Source organism: Sinohyriopsis cumingii, chromosome 15 (genome assembly GCF_028554795.1).
Source record: "Sinohyriopsis cumingii isolate HCF-2022 chromosome 15, ASM2855479v2, whole genome shotgun sequence".
NCBI classification, from domain to species: domain Eukaryota; kingdom Metazoa; phylum Mollusca; class Bivalvia; order Unionida; family Unionidae; genus Sinohyriopsis; species Sinohyriopsis cumingii.
The window spans coordinates 148438296-148456722 of NC_142975.1; the positions used below are offsets into that span (position 1 = coordinate 148438296).

The 18427-nt window shown below is 34.3% G+C and overlaps 1 protein-coding gene across 1 annotated transcript in view; it reads left to right on the forward strand.

The window, feature by feature from the left end:
• LOC149783026 (b(0,+)-type amino acid transporter 1-like) overlaps positions 1–17638 on the forward strand; it is a 161134-nt gene extending 143496 nt beyond the window's left edge. Inside the window, exons 11-14 of the mRNA XM_089934614.1 lie at positions 5041–5137; positions 12305–12454; positions 15899–16067; positions 16834–17638. Coding sequence (XP_089790740.1) covers positions 5041–5137; positions 12305–12454; positions 15899–16067; positions 16834–16901 — 484 coding nt within the window. The 3' untranslated portion in view covers positions 16902–17638. The remainder of the gene's footprint in view (positions 1–5040; positions 5138–12304; positions 12455–15898; positions 16068–16833) is intronic.
• Positions 17639–18427: the final 789 nt, after the last annotated feature.

Consider the following 18427-nt stretch of genomic DNA (forward strand, 5'->3'; position numbering starts at 1 on the left):
GCCTAAAACTACTGGAAATGGAGTAAAAACTTTTGTCCCCATGTCCATGTTGTTTGCTTTTGGACCCAGCTTATAAGCATGCATGTACAGTACTTTGGTTTTCAAAGTTCTACCATATTTTTAAAAACATATGCAGAAAGTTTAGTAAAATCCATGTTACAATTTAAATTATAATGGGTCCTTTATTCTGTCATAAAATCTTTTTAACTGGCATTGCATATTTGTTCCATTAAAGTAACTGGTTATGTTGTCAAATACTTGAATACAAAATGCATGAGAAAATAATGCAGTTCTCTGCAAAGAAAGCACATATAAATATTATAAATATTCTTCTCAGAGCATTTGAATGAAAAATTTTTAAAAAAAACATTCTGAAAAATTATCTGTACATTTCTATATAACTCTCAGCTGAGCTATGCAGAAAAGTGTAAAGATCAGTAAAATAATGGCAGAATTCTACAAGATTTGTTATTATAATTTTGTATAATTCCTCAGAAAAAAATCTAAGTGTCTCTCAGATATTGAACTAAAAATTAATGTTTCTTTTTGATTTGGAGAAAATTTGTAACGATGAAAGTCTGTAATTCAAAAGTTACAGCTGTTATCATGACAAATCTCAGATCTTAAGAAAGTCCTTTCATCTAGTAATTAGTTTATAAAGACAGCTTTAATCACTGTAATTATAATATTGCTAAAGACTTCCTGTCTGCTAATTAAATATATTATCTCCCCAACTGTATTGCTATTTTAGGCAGTTCGAGGTCTGATCTCACCTGTTAATAGAACTTTGCAGTTTATTGCAGACAGATTTTTCCACAGCATACAAGTGCACATATTGATCATTTTTAGAATTTGTTGGTAGTTCTTGAGTTTCCTTGGCAAAGATTCAAGAGGCCACATAATGTCCAGCAACAGTTTCATCTGCAATCCAATTTGAGGAGACAATTGGCTCCTCAGCATAACAGGCAGTTTGATGATAAGCAAGGTTTCTCTTTCCTCAAGCCTCTAAACAACTGCCATTGATTCACTACCCCAACAGACTACAGACAGCCTACCAGTTGGTGGCAGACTAATTCATTCAATCAGTTTTGAATTTATCTTATTTCACAAAATCAATAGATAATCCAAGTTGTTTTGGAGAGACTTGATTTCATTTATCCAACCCACTTTTGTCATCTTCTCCCTTCATAACTTAAGCTCCTCAGATTTGGAGAACACCCAAATTATATAGAAGGAGATCCAGTCATTACTCAACAAGTGTGCATTGAAGATCATTTGGAAAATGAATTCTCCAGGGTTTTATTTCAGGCTATTTCTTGTGTCAAAGGCCAATGGAAACTCTGGGTCTACCAAGAAATCATACATGCACTTTTGTTTGGTCTCTTCATAGACCTTGGGCTTTGTAAAAGTTATAACCCGTGTTGTTGTAAAAGGTATAAGCTATGTTGTTGCAAAAGTCATAAACTGTGTTGTGACCCTGTAGCAGTCAACTTCATCAACAGCAGTGGTGGTATATCTGGAAGACATCTTCCTAAACACATGATAAGTTTTATTCTGGTGAAGGGCAGGACTGATCTCCTGTTCTTTCTTGCCCACATGGATTTTGTAGTAAACAGGGGAAAATGAGATCTTGAACCATCCAAGTTGTTTGTCCATTTTGGCATGTAGCTTATTACATATTATAGCATTTTCCATCTCCCTCTCTACTTTGATTATGGACTGTCAAGTTTGCACAGTCAGTTTTAAACAGTAAGTGGAATACAATGATAGAAGTTTGGCAACTCCACAGCTTAGTGAAAGCAGATCTGATTCTGCTTGGCCAACTGTTTGTGTGCCCTTTGCTGATGGTCCTGCTGGCTGACTGTTTGTATGCCCTTTGCTGCTGGTCCTGCTGGCCAACTGTTTGTGTGCCCTATGCTGATGGTCCTGCTGGCCAATTGTTTGTATGCCCTATGATGATGGTCCTGCTGGCCAACTGTTTGTGTGCCCTTTGCTGATGGTCCTGCAGGCTGACTGTTTGTGTGCCCTTTGCTGCTGGTCCTGCTGGCCAACTGTTTGTGTGCCCTTTGCTGCTGGTCCTGCTGGCTGACTGTTTGTGTGCCCTTTGCTGCTGGTCCTGCTGGCTGACTGTTTGTGTGCCCTTTGCTGATGGTCCTGCTGGCCAGCTGTTTGTATGCCCTATGATGATGGTCCCGCTGGCTAATTGTTTGTGTGTCCTTTGCTGATGGTCCTGCTGGCCAACTGTTTGTGTGCCTTTTGCTGATGATCCTGCTGGCTGACTGTTTGCATGCCCTTTTGCTGATGATCCTGCTGGCTGACTGTTTGCCTGCCCTTTGCTGATGATCCTGCTGGCTGACTGTTTGTGTGCCCTTTGCTGATGGTCCTGCTGGCCAACTGTTTGTGTGCCTTTTGCTGATGGTCAGGCTCGCTGACTGTTTGTGTGTCCTTTGCTGATAGTCCTGCTGGCCAACTGTTTGTGTGCCCTTTGCTGATGGTCCTGCTGGCCAATTGTTTGTATGCCCTTTTGCTGATGGTCCTGCTGGCCGACTGTTTGTGTGCCATTTGCTGATGGTCCTGCTGGCTGACTTTTTGTGTGCCCTTTGCCAATGGTCCTGCTGGCCAACTGTTTGTGTACCCTTTGCTGATGATACTGCTGGCCAATTGTTTGTGTGCCCTTTGCTGCTGATCCTGCTGGCCAACTGTTTGTGTGCCATCTGCTGATGGTCCTGCTCTCTCAGTGACTCAGCCCCTTTTCCAGTCACCTAGATCACAAAGTCAAGATTATTATTGAATTAGTGCTATCCTACATCAATGATACAATAAAGGTTGGTTCATGGTTGGAACCCCTGTGGAAAAGACTCAGTCCAAAATTATGGTTTGTACAGATGTCAGTTCATATGGTTGGGGTTGGCATCTTTGCTAGCTTTGAAATGGTCATTGGTAATGGGGTCCAGAGGAATTACCCCTTCATATAACCCATCTGGAAATGATAACAGTAATCAAGGCCTTTTATGTCTGGAAGGACTGACTTCATGGGAAGATAGTTTTGATTATGTTGGACAATTCATTCATAGTGACTTACCTCTGGATCTGGATTGGAGACCAAATCACCTGATCTGTGCATTCTGTTTGGGAGTTTCTGTGCTGGTGTTCCAGCTAAACATAGCATATAAATGAGACACATTCCCCGCAAACTAATGTCCTGGCCAATTTTCTGTCAAGAAGGGAACAAATCCTTCTTACAGAATGGTCCATTCATCATTCATTCTCTCATCAGATGTATCCAGTCATAGACATTTTGTAACAGCGTGTCTTTTCAATGTCTTTTCAATTGAACCGAACTATCTCCAGTTCATATTGCATGGTCTAACTGTAACCATGCTTTGTAGCCAGGAATAGGCTGCCATTGGTGGGGAAGAAAATAGTCGACATGTATTTCCTCTCTTTAATAGATAACCTGAGGAAGCAATCATATATGACCCTGTTTTACTTGAAATGCTCAGAGAACATGTGGAACAAGAAGACATCTCTTTCTCATGATGAAGACTGGGAAAGAGAATATCATGATGTAAGCCCATTCATTGAAGTGTTATTTGTTCAGCATACTCTGAAGTCTCAAAATATCAGAGTCATCCTTTGAAAATTTTGACTTCTGAAATTAGAGCAATCCTGTGAGCCTTGCATGGAATGCAACATTTTGATCTGAGACAATAGAGGCCAAAGGCTGGCATGCACAGTTAACCTTCTGGGGCTTTTCATTTCAGGGATTTTGCTACAGAGAGAAACATTTTGAATCTGCTGGGTCCAGTGGCTTTGGCACAGATGACCACCAGATTCATTTAATGTCAGCACAAACTTGTATACAAAGGCTAATGCTTTATCTGGATTTGCTCATAATTATTTATCAGCAAGAAGAATCCAGTAATTCTCTTCTTAACTAGATATAGTTAGTCAGTAAGAAGAATCCAGTAATTCTCTTCTTAACTAGATATAGTTAGTCAGTAAGAAGAATTTAGTAATTCTCTTCTTGACTAGATATAGTTAGTCAGTAAGAAGAATCCAGTAATTCTTATCTTAACTAGATATAGTTAGTAAGAAGAATCCAGTAATTCTCATCTTAACTAGATATAGTTAGTCAGTAAGAAGAATTCAGTACTTCTCTTCTTAACTAGATATAGTTAGTAAGAAGAATCCAGTAATTCTCATCTTAACTAGATATAGTTAGTCAGTAAGAAGAATCCAGTAGTTCTCTTCTTAACTAGATATAGTTTGTCAGTAAGAAGAAATCCAGTAGTTCTCTTCTTAACTAGATATAGTTAGTCAGTAAGAAGAATCCAGTAATTCTCTTCTTAACTAGATATAGTTAGTCAGTAAGAAGAATCCAGTAATTCTCTTCTTAACTAGATATAGTTAGTCAGTAAGAATAATCCAGTAATTCTCTTCTTAACTAGATATAGTTGGTCAGTAAGAAGAAATCCATCATTCTCTTAGCCAGGCTTAGGTGTCATGGATTATGTGACCTTCAGATGTGCTGTTTTCAAGTTAGGAGAACAGGATATCTTTACTACAGGGAATCCAATCATGTTTACCATTGACTCCTCCAATTACTTTTTTTTAATGAACATTGATGTTACCATGAATTGTATTCAGAGGAAAGAGCAAAGTAAAGTAAATTTTGTTTCTCCATGAATACTTGCTTGATCACATTATGATGAAACCCTCCCAACCTCCCCCCCAAAGGCTAGTATCATATTCAATGTATCACACAACTTACAACTGGCAAATACATAGTGTCAATCAAGTGTGGTAATGGGTAAGACTTTCTTCCTTTGTCTATGTAGTACATAGACTGAAAATACAATTTTTGTCTGTTTTCAGGAAGGCTGGATTCAGGAGTTAGAAAACTAATTTTCTAACATTAATTTTATCAGCTAATTGTTCTTGGACAAAACATAATTTACTTTAAAACTTACTTTCTATCTATAGTAGAAATGCTTGCCTTAATGCAGTTGGTAGAGAGAATTTTTTGTTACATTTCAGAATAATGTATGTGGCCTCTAGGGAAGGGCACCTGCCAGAAATTTTGTCATATGTCCATGTTGCACAGTATACACCACTACCATCTCTTCTAGTATCTGTAAGTACTGAACTCGTCATAATGTAACATACAGCATGATCTCATAAACCTGACTGCCTTTCAATAACAAAATTTATATGATTTTAGACTCCCATGACTGGAACAATGAACCACAGATAAAATGCTTCTCTATTTTTTCACAGTTCAATTAAATGATTTGTTTCAAAGGGAATTTCCTTGGTCCAATGTGTATTAGCTCACCTGGTAATAAGGTTTAGTGACCCTATGGTATGATCCTTTGTCCACTGTGTGTAGTCCATCATGCATTGCATCTCAGCTATTGTGCATTCACAGCTGCAATTTGTAATGTCATTTTAACAACATAATTTAATGAAATTTGAAAAGCATACTTGCCATGTCACACAAAAAACACGATTTTAGACTCCCAAACCCCCATGACATGGTCATGTTTTGGAAAAATCGCTTTTTCAGGAATATTAGTGGCAAAGATGTTTAAAAAAAAAAACAACAACATTTCTTGACCACTGCAAAATAATTATGCTTTTAATCAGTGAGTCTGCTGAAAACTCAGCCAAACCGATCCTAGGGGTATTGTTACATGTTTAGGCTTTTACAAAAGTAACAAGAAAAGAGTGAAGACAACAAGCTTTGTCAAATTTAACAAATAATTTATTTCCCATGAAAAACAAGGTAAAAATGAGAAAAAGAATTTATACAGTAGTTTTTTGAATCAAATCCAGAAATAATCCAAGAATTAAAAAATTTAAGTCCTGGTAATAAAAAGTCCTAATGAAACTGAGTTTGAATCCCGATGAAATCCTAAATGGAAGGCAATGACGTATGCTGTGGTCGGCTTCATACAGATGTGTCAGCATTTCTTTGTTGAATCACAGAAAATAATATTCCAGTTTTTTTAATTCTGTATAAATTTTGATAAATGTCTTTGCCCAAGAATTAATATAGAGCGCTAGTATTTCCAGGGAAAACAATCTTGAAATCCAAATAATTTGAAGAAAATAAAATAATTAAACCAAAACTGGTCACAACATGAAAGACTTTAACTTCTCAAGTGTTAAGTGACGATTCTTTCTCAAAACATTAGTAATAAATCTAACTACAATGCAAAACAGATTACCGGATGGAGGTCAAGAGTTCATCATCCAATCTCTAGTTTGGACAATGATACCATCCAATTTCAAATTTGGACAATGATGCCATCCAATCTCTAGTTTGGACAATGATACCATCCAATCACTAGTTTGGACAATGATACCATCCAATCTCTAGTTTGGACAATGATACCATCCAATCTCTAGTTTGGACAATGATGCCATCCAATCCCAAGTTTGGACAATGATACCATCCAATCTCTAGTTTGGACAATGATACCATCCAATCCCTAGTTTGGACAATGATACCATCCAATCTCTAGTTTGGACAATGATACCATCCAATCACTAGTTTGGACAATGATACCATCCAATCACTAGTTTGGACAATGATACCATCCAATCACTAGTTTGGACAATGATACCATCCAATCACTAGTTTGGACAATGATACCATCCAATCACTAGTTTGGACAATGATACCATCCAATCACTAGTTTGGACAATGATACCATCCAATCACTAGTTTGGACAATGATACCATCCAATCTCTAGTTTGGACAATGATACCATCCAATCTCTAGTTTGGACAATGATACCATGCAATCACTAGTTTGGACAATGATACCATCCAATCACTAGTTTGGACAATGATACCATCCAATCCCTAGTTTGGACAATGATACCATCCAATCTCTAGTTTGGACAATGATACCATCCAGTCTCTAGTTTGGACAATGATACCATCCAATCACTAGTTTGGACAATGATACCATCCAATCACTAGTTTGGACAATGATACCATCCAATCACTAGTTTGGACAATGATACCATCCAATCTCTAGTTTGGACAATGATACCATCCAATCTCTAGTTTGGACAATGATACCATCCAATCACTAGTTTGGACAATGATACCATCCAATCACTAGTTTGGACAATGATACCATCCAATCACTAGTTTGGACAATGATACCATCCAATCTCTAGTTTGGACAATGATACCATCCAATCTCTAGTTTGGACAATGATACCATCCAATCTCTAGTTTGGACAATGATACCATCCAATCTCTAGTGAGTGCAGCGAAGAACACTAATGACATTTATATTACCATCAGATCTCCTATAGAACTAATGACATCATCAAAGACTGCATCAAATTAGGCATATGTTTTGCCATCCAATGGATTTTAAAGACAGAAACTTGATGTATATTTTTATTTAATGTCAGTGTGGTTGTGATGGTGTGAGTCTTTGCATATGTGTATGGCATCGATATTTGACAATACTAAATCTTCCAAATGTTTCTTTCTTTGTATATGTATTTAATACTTTGAAGAAACAAAACATTTATTTTTTATTCAGATTTAAATTTCCAGACATTTTTTATATGCTTATATAAAAAGATAGCTTACTTTCAATGTGATGATATTGTTTTTATTACCACACACACTGAACATTGAAACACACTTTTTGAGTGTCAAACAAAACCCAAACTGTCTGGGAATATGGCAGATATGCATCCTGGCATGAATCTTTTTAAAAATATTTGGCAAATGATTCCAATCCATTATCAAATATGGCCACCATTTCTAAAAATAGAAAAACACTTCAGCAGTTTCTCAAAAACTGTTTAACAGGCTTAGACCAACTCTTAAAAAAGGCATTCTGTTATGAAGCTTTTTTGAGTGACATTGTATACTCCTGAATGACTTATGACAATATGTTGTTTGCAGTATTTGCAGTTAATGACTTATGACAATATGTTGTTTGCAGTATTTGCAGTTAATGACTTATGACAATACGTTGTTTGCAGTATTTGCAGTTAATGATTTATGACAATATGTTGTTTGCAGTATGTGCAATGAATGACTTATGACAATATGTTGTTTGCAGTATGTGCAATGAATGACTTATGACAATATGTTGTTTGCAGTATGTGCAATGAATGACTTTGACAATATGTTGTTTGCAGTATTTGCAGTTAATGACTTTGACAATATGTTGTTTGCAGTATTTGCAGTTAATGACTTTGACAATATGTTGTTTGCAGTATGTGCAATGAATGACTTATGACAATATGTTGTTTGCAGTATGTGCAATGAATGACTTATGACAATATGTTGTTTGCAGTATGTGCAATGAATGACTTTGACAATATGTTGTTTGCAGTATTTGCAGTTAATGACTTTGAGAATATGTTGTTTGCAGTATTTGCAGTTAATGACTTTGACAATATGTTGTTTGCAGTATTTGCAGTTAATGACTTATGACAATATGTTGTTTGCAGTATGTGCAATGAATGACTTATGACAATATGTTGTTTGCAGTATGTGCAATGAATGACTTATGACAATATGTTGTTTGCAGTATATGCAATGAATGACTTATGACAATATGTTGTTTTCAGTATGTGCAATGAATGACTTATGACAGTTTTTCTTTGCAGTATTTGCAGTTAATGACTTATGACAATATGTTGTTTGCAGTATGTGCAATGAATGACTTATGACAATATGTTGTTTGCAGTATTTGCAGTTAATGACTTATGACAATATGTTGTTTGCAGTATATGCAATGAATGACTTATGACAATATGTTGTTTGCAGTATGTGCAATGAATGACTTATGACAATATGTTGTTTTCAGTATGTGCAATGAATGACTTATGACAATATGTTGTTTGCAGTATGTGCAATGAATGACTTATGACAATATGTTGTTTGCAGTATGTGCAATGAATGAATTTGACAATATGTTGTTTTCAGTATGTGCAATGAATGACTTATGACAATATGTTGTTTTCAGTATATGCAATGAATGACTTATGACAATATGTTGTTTTCAGTATGTGCAATGAATGACTTATGACAATATGTTCTTTGCAGTATTTGCAGTTAATGACTTATGACAATATGTTGTTTGCAGTATTTGCAGTTAATGACTTATGACAATATGTTGTTTGCAGTATGTGCAATGAATGAATTTGACAATATGTTGTTTTCAGTATGTGCAATGAATGACTTATGACAATATGTTGTTTTCAGTATATGCAATGAATGACTTATGACAATATGTTGTTTTCAGTATGTGCAATGAATGACTTATGACAATATGTTCTTTGCAGTATTTGCAGTTAATGACTTATGACAATATGTTGTTTGCAGTATGTGCAATGAATGACTTATGACAATATGTTGTTTGCAGTATTTGCAGTTAATGACTTATGACAATATGTTGTTTGCAGTATGTGCAATGAATGAATTTGACAATATGTTGTTTTCAGTATGTGCAATGAATGACTTATGACAATATGTTGTTTTCAGTATATGCAATGAATGACTTATGACAATATGTTGTTTTCAGTATGTGCAATGAATGACTTATGACAATATGTTCTTTGCAGTATTTGCAGTTAATGACTTATGACAATATGTTGTTTGCAGTATGTGCAATGAATGACTTATGACAATATGTTGTTTGCAGTATGTGCAATGAATGACTTATGACAATATGTTGTTTTCAGTATATGCAATGAATGACTTATGACAATATGTTGTTTTCAGTATGTGCAATGAATGACTTATGACAATATGTTCTTTGCAGTATTTGCAGTTAATGACTTATGACAATATGTTGTTTGCAGTATGTGCAATGAATGACTTATGACAATATGTTGTTTTCTGTATTTGCAATGAATGACTTATGACAATATGTTGTTTGCAGTATGTGCAATGAATGACTTATGACAATATGTTCTTTGCAGTATTTGCAGTTAATGACTTATGACAATATGTTGTTTGCAGTATGTGCAATGAATGACTTATGACAATATGTTGTTTGCAGTATTTGCAGTTAATGACTTATGACAATATGTTGTTTGCAGTATATGCAATGAATGACTTATGACAATATGTTGTTTGCAGTATGTGCAATGAATGACTTATGACAATATGTTCTTTGCAGTATTTGCAGTTAATGACTTATGACAATATGTTGTTTGCAGTATGTGCAATGAATGACTTATGACAATATGTTGTTTGCAGTATGTGCAATGAATGACTTATGACAATATGTTGTTTGCAGTATGTGCAATGAATGACTTATGACAATATGTTGTTTGCAGTATGTGCAATGAATGACTTATGACAATATGTTCTTTGCAGTATTTGCAGTTAATGACTTATGACAATATGTTGTTTGCAGTATGTGCAATGAATGACATTTGACAATATGTTGTTTGCAGTATTTGCAGTTAATGACTTTGACAATATGTTGTTTGCAGTATATGCAATGAATGACTTATGACAATATGTTGTTTGCAGTATTTGCAGTTAATGACTTTGACAATATGTTGTTTGCAGTATGTGTAATGAATGACTTATGACAATATGTTGTTTGCAGTATTTGCAGTTAATGACTTATGACAATATGTTCTTTGCAGTATATGCAATGAATTAAATGTTTCCCCTTACTCCTGTGCTTTACAAAGTAAAACCAAGTGTTTCAAAATTTATTTTTGCTGGGATTTGTTTGCTTCACTGATAAATGTAACTTATTACTTCCTGAATCACATTCAAAAATGAATCACAGTTGAACACTTTTCTGATGACTAAAATAATCATCCTTTGGAATTAAATCTGACTTCAAGAAAACATTGCCTATGTTCACATTCTTGCCAGTAATCTATAATACAGATTGCTTAAACATTTTCATTCCAGGCAATGATTGTAATAACTTTTTTCTTCAACACATATCTAGCATCACTTTGGTTTACATGTACCTATAACTTAAAATGAATTGGGTTGTTCCACTTTGTGAACTTTACCTATGCAAACTAGCATTATGGGATCCCCATGATCTGTCTTCAAAGTACTTAACACCTCATCCTAGCTATTGTCAGCCACTTAAGTAATATGTGAAATGGTGGTTGTTTATATTTGACCTCCTTGCTATTTAATTGCCTCATGAATCCATCAAAATTAAAAACTGAACACAACAATAAAACTGATTCTGCTTTGTATGTTAAGGCAAAAATTAGTAATTTATCAAGTAAACAACATTGATTTAAAAAGTTCAGGCACAATAATAAAGCCAGTATGTAGGTCAGTCTTCTTTTTAAAACATTTAAAGTTGTCAGATTCAAATTAACATGTTTACTTTCATTAATAATGATCTGAATTTTTAACCTATAATCTTCATGAAATATTAGTTATATATTATGTTGTTTACAAAATAAATGCCACTGGTCAGGTACACTATTAACTTGATTTTGAACAAAAATCAATTACAAAATACATAATATACAGTCATTAAGAAAATCCAATAAATAGAAATTAAATATACATAACATCAGTGAATGCATTTCCATTTCATATGAAATGAGCAAAAGGAAAAGGAAAATTATGAATGGAAGTGATAAATGCAAAATCAGAATGCATTTCTGTGATCATAAATGAATGAGAAAATGAAAACTGAAATGCACACACAAATGTCAAGCAAATGAAATGAATTCTGATTCATTTCAAATACAAATAAAATGTCAATAAAATGAATTCTGAATAATTACACAGTGCAGGTTCTCTCATGAAGTAACACTTGAAACAGTTACTCTTCAGGACCTGAAAATTATGGCAGACATAGGTCTGGAACTGATAGTTTTTGACTGTGGACCTGTCATTTATTAGCCTGTCACTGTCACTAGCCCATCAGACCTTTGATATTTTTAAGATGTTCCTTTAAATTGAATAAAGTATATACTTTCATCTTTAAAACATCTGAAAATAGTAATAGAAGTGCACTAATGTAAGTGGAAATCATTTGTTCAGTAGTGGGAGACTGGTATTGTATCTGTAAATTTAGCACAAGTCTAAGTTTGATCAGTGTCAATCAGATGTTTGTCTTCTTGAAACCTCAACTAAAAACAAATTTCTACTGTATGGGTTTGCTGAGTTTTGTCTGTCTTACACATACCATGGCAATGTAAGGTCTTACTTAATGTCATTGACCATTGAATCAGAAAATAACTTTTCAAGCCCTGTATATTATATATAATTTTTTTTGCAAATGTAACTGGATGTCATGTTTCTTTCCAGACATTTATCTCAGCCACTATGGTGGTATCAGGGGACATCTTTTCCCTCATAGATTTCTTCAGCTTTGCAGCCTGGATGTTCTATGGAGCCACCATGGTAGCTCTTCTCATACTTAGAGTCACACAGAAGAACAGACCAAGACCGTATAAAGTGGGTTTTTGCATTTTACAATCAAATCATTTTATGCAATTTAGAGTGTTTTGGCTTTTCAGGTGTTGACTATGAATTTATTAACACTTACATATTAATTCCAACTTTGAGCCATGTCTTCTTTGGGTTGTTTGAAACAAATGGTTCAAGAAAGATGCACAGATGTAATGGGGGAAAACGATTTAATATTGGATTATAACTCTGAAACAGAGGATCATATCTTCACCTATTTTTCAGTTTTTTTTTACACTGTTCAAATTATATATAATCTGTGCTCCTTACAATGCCATGCCTTGACTGCTACTCTTGCTTGTCATTAACAAATCCACAAAATGTATTTCCTGATGATTTAATTCCTACATCATACTGTCACCCACATCTACAGCCATTCATGAGCCAAAATTTTGATAAAATACCAGTTGACCTGATTGTAATGCCTTTTTACCCTACCAGGCATTAATATTTTAAGGCCTTTTTTCCCCACCAGGCATTAATATTGTTATGCTTTTTTCCCCTACTATGCATTCATTTTGTAATGCTTCTTTTCCCAACCAGCATTAATTTTGTAATGCCATTTTTACCCACCAGGCATTATATTGCAATGCCATTTTTCCCCTCCAGACATTAATATCAACATTCTGTTGTCGAATAATTATTTCAAACAGTAATTACCTAAAATGTACTTTTTACTACTGCCATTAGGTCTTAACATCACTATATTTATGGAAGTATAGAAATCATCATATGACACTTGAAATTCTTTGTTAGGAGGATCAGTGTTAAATAAATATTGCACATTTAAATTTTTGCATTAAAAATGAATGAGGTCTTTCACATGAGAGGATTTCCAACATCATGCTGTAATTTATGTAATTTTCCATGTCCTCTAATTTTTCATATAAAATGTAATGATAAAACTCATAAATAGTTAAATGTATCATATCTTTCATATATAGAACTTGGTACTTTTATTCAAATCTTTTTTTTTGCACAAAGAACATAGAACTTGTACAAAAAGCCTGGTATTTTTATTTAAATAATTTATGTTTTGTGCAAAAATGTTTAAATGAGAAAATTGATATGTGCCAAAAGATTTTAAATTTCATTGTTTGTTAGTTGTTTTTATCTTTTTATATTCATTAAATGCTATGGTAAATTGTATTTTGGACTTGACCTTGTCCGAAATTAAAATCATTTTCTACCTGACTTGAATCATTGATTTTATAAAATTCTGTAAACAACTAATACATAACTAATATTTTCTCTGTGAGTATAGGTATAATATTAGGATCATTATTAATAGAAGTTAACATATATATCAAGCTCTGAGTCAATAACATTGTGTTTATTATGTTCTTTATATTATAATTTTAGAAACATACCTTGTAATGATAACTAAGATTTTATCTTGTAAACATTTGGAACCTTCCAGAATGAACTTTTCCAAAATGCCAATTGTTACCTAAGGTCAGGCAGAGGACAATATAATCTTGTAACATGCTTCAAGATCTGAGCAGAATCAGTTGTATTATTGTTGTTCCCAGTATTTCATTTGGGCTGGAATTTATTTATTCAAATTACTTAACTCAAGTGATTCTTCTCTGGAAATAAAAAGTGCTCACAAATATTTTCCTTGGAAATAGAGAATTTAATTCATAATGAAATTCAACTAAGGATATATTGTTGGATTGTATTATTGTGATATAACAAAAAGCTGTTGACACAACACTATGACACGGGCCACCACAGGCACATCAACACTTCCAGCATTGGACTTATTTTGGAATACATGTATCACTAAAGTTTATTCAGAATGTTAAATATTAGGACTTGTGTTAGAAATTTCTTGGATTATTTGGGATTTTTTGCAAAACCATAAGTTCTTTTTACATTTTTTCACTTTGTATTCTAGGGACATAATTAATTGTTAAATTTTTCAAAACTTGTTGATTCTCACTCTTTTCTTTTACTTATTTTAAGACCATTGAGTCATAAATGAAATATCTTGTTTTTTCACCAAAACAACCTGTATGGAGACTCACTGAATTTAGTTTCCAACTAGGGTATTTTTATTTATTTAATTTTATTATAAGAAAAATTGTTTCATTGAGGTAAAATGAAGTGTTGAGTAACTTAAATCTTTTTTCTTCACAATCAGAGGAAGACAATTGTTTCCAAAAAGAATCAAAATACTTTCACTTCCTCCAGATCCCCTGTAGAAAGTTGAATGGTCTGTCCATAAGTGACCTGCCTCTTCCCTCCCCACCTCCTTTAGAAAATTGAATGGTCTGCCCCAACATGACCTTTCTCTCTTCTTCCCATGCCCATTAGAAAATTGGATGGTCTGTCCCTAAGTGACCTTCTCTTCCTTCACCACCCACTTTAGAAAATTGAATGGTTGTCCATAAGTGAGTTTTGACTTCAGAAGATCTTCTGTAGAAGTCAAAGCAGTAGCTATTGCCAACATTTCTTATCAAATACTGACAAGGATATGCATGTAAATTTTGGCTTGGGAATGTGTAATTTACATTACACAAAACCACCTGGCTTGGGAATGTGTAATTTACATTATTCAAAATCACCTGGCTTGGGAATGTGTAATTTACATTACACAAAACCACCTGACTTGTATTTAACAGCCTCAATTATAACCCAGCAATTAACAGTGAAAGTTTGTTCGTTGTCCATTAGGATTTGGAGAAAAAAAATTCAGCAAGAGCCATTAGAATTTCAGGGTCTTTGGTACAAAGACTGTATTGAGTTTCAAATAATAAAGTTTTTCTGAGATATCATATATTTCAGTTTATTTGCCTTCATAAGTGGATTCTCAGAGATATTACTGATGAAAGAAATCAGCTGAAATGTATGGAATCTCAGAAAGACACACACACACACAGACACACGCACACACATACACACACATTTATACATACACTAGTTTCATGTCTGTCTCTGTCTTACAATGTGTGGTAGTTATTGTGTGTCTTTTGTGTAGCAGTTTTTGTGTTTCTTATGTGTAAGAGTTGTTGTTGTCTTGTGTGTACAAGTTGTTGTGTGTGTGACATTACTCACACATGGTCTGAGCTGGAGTGGCAGGATTGTGTAATCCCCCCCTTTCTTTTCCCATTTTAAAAGCAGGGACCATGGTAACTTAGTGGTTTGTGTGTTAGACTTACAGCTGAAATGGTGCTTGTTTGAATCCTACCATTGGAACAACTTTGTTTAGCTACTATGGTGTGTCCTTGGACAAGGCACATTGCTCCAGTTTGCTTATAACTAAGTGACCTGCTTGTGTTGCTGTGCTGTAAAACATCTAAGCAAACCAAGGACTAATCCTTTTAGAAGCATGGATATGATGGCTGTTAGTAATGGCTAATATGACAGCAGTTGACCAATGTGAAAGACTGACCTCTTTTCTATCGTAAATGCTTCTTTGTATTTCAGGTACCCATCATAATGCCCATCATTGTATTGCTATGTTCCTGTTACCTGCTGGTGGCACCCATTATCCAGCAGCCAAGAATTGAGTTCCTGTATGCCTTCCTGTTCGTGATCAGTGGCCTGCTCTTTTATGTTCCTTTTGTAGTCTATAAGAAGAACTACAAATTTATGAGTAAGTAATTCATAACTTTTCCTTCCGTAATTAGGGCATAGGTAGATTCTGATCAGCACTTAAACTGTTGCATCAAAATAAAAATACAGAAGTTCATAATTTTTTATACAAAAATAAGGAGTATTGACCTCTGCCCTTCTGATCCCCTATTTCATATGGGGCATAGCAGAAGGAGTGTCAGGTCAGGGTCTGGATATGCCACTTAGTACTCGAGGGAATGTTTTATTTCAACCCTGTAATACAGTGCACTATATTAACTTTTCTTTAAAATGGAGTTTTGATGTGGGCATAGATATCAAAAAGATGTTAATTTATAATATTTCTGTGTTGGTTAATGCTTCTGCTTTACTGAGAAATTGAAGTGCAGAGGTGGGCAATAACTGATGCAAGGGGGTCACTCTCCAGATTTATGGGCCAAACATTTCTACTATATTAATGAAATTACCCCACAATTAGTAGTTTTCTTATTTGCTGGGAGTCATGCTGGGCCTGATAGAAATGTTAGACAGGCCATATCCAGCTCATGGGCTGTATTTTGCCCACCCTTGTTCAAATGTAAGTATTAAATCATTCACTTAAAGTTTCAAAGTCAGATTAACCGTGATGTCTGTATAGTTTTGACTGTGAACAGACATCTAAGTGAATAGTTACCAGATAGGTCAAGTACGTTCCAGATTGCTGTGATAGACTGGGTTAACAAACATTTTTACAACCAAATTGGTTGGTTTGAAAACCTCATCTTTAATTGTCTTTGTTCTATTTTCAGCAAACTTAATATATTTACTGCAGATGCTATTACGGGTAGCTCCAAGTAAATATGAACCATCTGCATGAACACACCGCTTAGAAGCTAACATTGAAAATTTGTATCATCATCAACACATACCAATCTCTGCAAGGGAGATAGCCCATAAATCAGGATAATGGAAGGCCACAGAAGGTATCATGCAACTAATATAATGCAGTTTCATGGTGACCATCAAAACATATCTGCCAGGAAGTAGTTTGCAACAATAATGCTGGATGCTTTCAAATTTTGTAATATCGAGGCACTGGTAACTGGGATATTTTTAATTGATAGATGTGGAACTTTATAAAGTGAAGTGCAAAAGGCATTTTTTGTACCTTGTTTACATTTAGCTATGATGGTGGACTATTAAAAAAAAGGCTTTTATTTCATTAAAGAACTGCACAACATATGTTTTTCTCTTTGCCATCTTTTGTTTTTAGGAAAACTCAGGACATTTAAATCATGGAGGACTTGTTGAAGAGTTATTATATTTTCAGTACTGAAAAATCTTGTATCTTATATAATAACATATAGTGAATTCAGTTTTTTGTGTTAGACCAGAAAGGAGAAAATGAGGATGCCATGTGTTCTCCATTTGGCAGTCTACTTTTTCAATGTAATCAAAATAGCTTTCTGAATGATGCTAAATAATTCTGCCATATTTTATCAATGTTTTTTAATACTTTCTTTTTGTACAAGTAAACTGTAAACAAGAAATAGAAACTTCATGTAATTTTTTTGTTATACAAAGACAAATTAGATAAATTTAACCAAAACTTTATGATTACATTCTCTTGGTTTCCTCCCCAACCCCAACATTACCAGCTATGTACATTTTCTTCGATTTACGCATGAATAGATGAAAGGAATACAAAAAATAATGCATCTTGGTCAAGGACATAAGATGGGTTTAGGTGCGAATCTACATTAATGGAGTTGTGGGTCTTGGTTTCACTCTCAAGATTTTATGGATTTTTGTCAGAATCAGTCTCAAATCTCCAGGTTTAGCTCACTAACACGGATACATTTCCCCAAACAATCAAAGAGATTGGAATTGTATCCCAAAAAACATCACACCTATCCTTGGGTGATTTAAACAGGGGCAGTATTTGTTTTAAGCCAGTAATGCCTCTTTTAGCCGGTGTTTAATTTGCAAATCTGCTGGAAAATCCAGTTTTGTAACCTCAAGCACCAGGCTGATGTAGGCATATCCATCTTTGGATTGTAGTAACTAGTGCAGATTGGAAGTGTAAAAGTCAGTATTAAAACAAAGGGAGGTAACCTTTAAATTGGTTGCATTTCACCTTAAGTTTAATATTTTTTATTTCCTGAAAGGAGCTGAGGAATTCTACTTATTTTAGGAAATCAAGAATTTATTGCCAGATAATAAATTGAACTCTTTTAGAGGAATCTGATGATTTGTTTTCTAGCTAGTGTCTAAAATATGATCATTACAGATTTTATCATTTAAGATTATCCATTATGAAAGATGAAAAAAATGGGAGATTTATAGTGAAACCAGTGTCACTTCTTTTGCTAATATGACGTGTAACCTCCATACATTATGGTA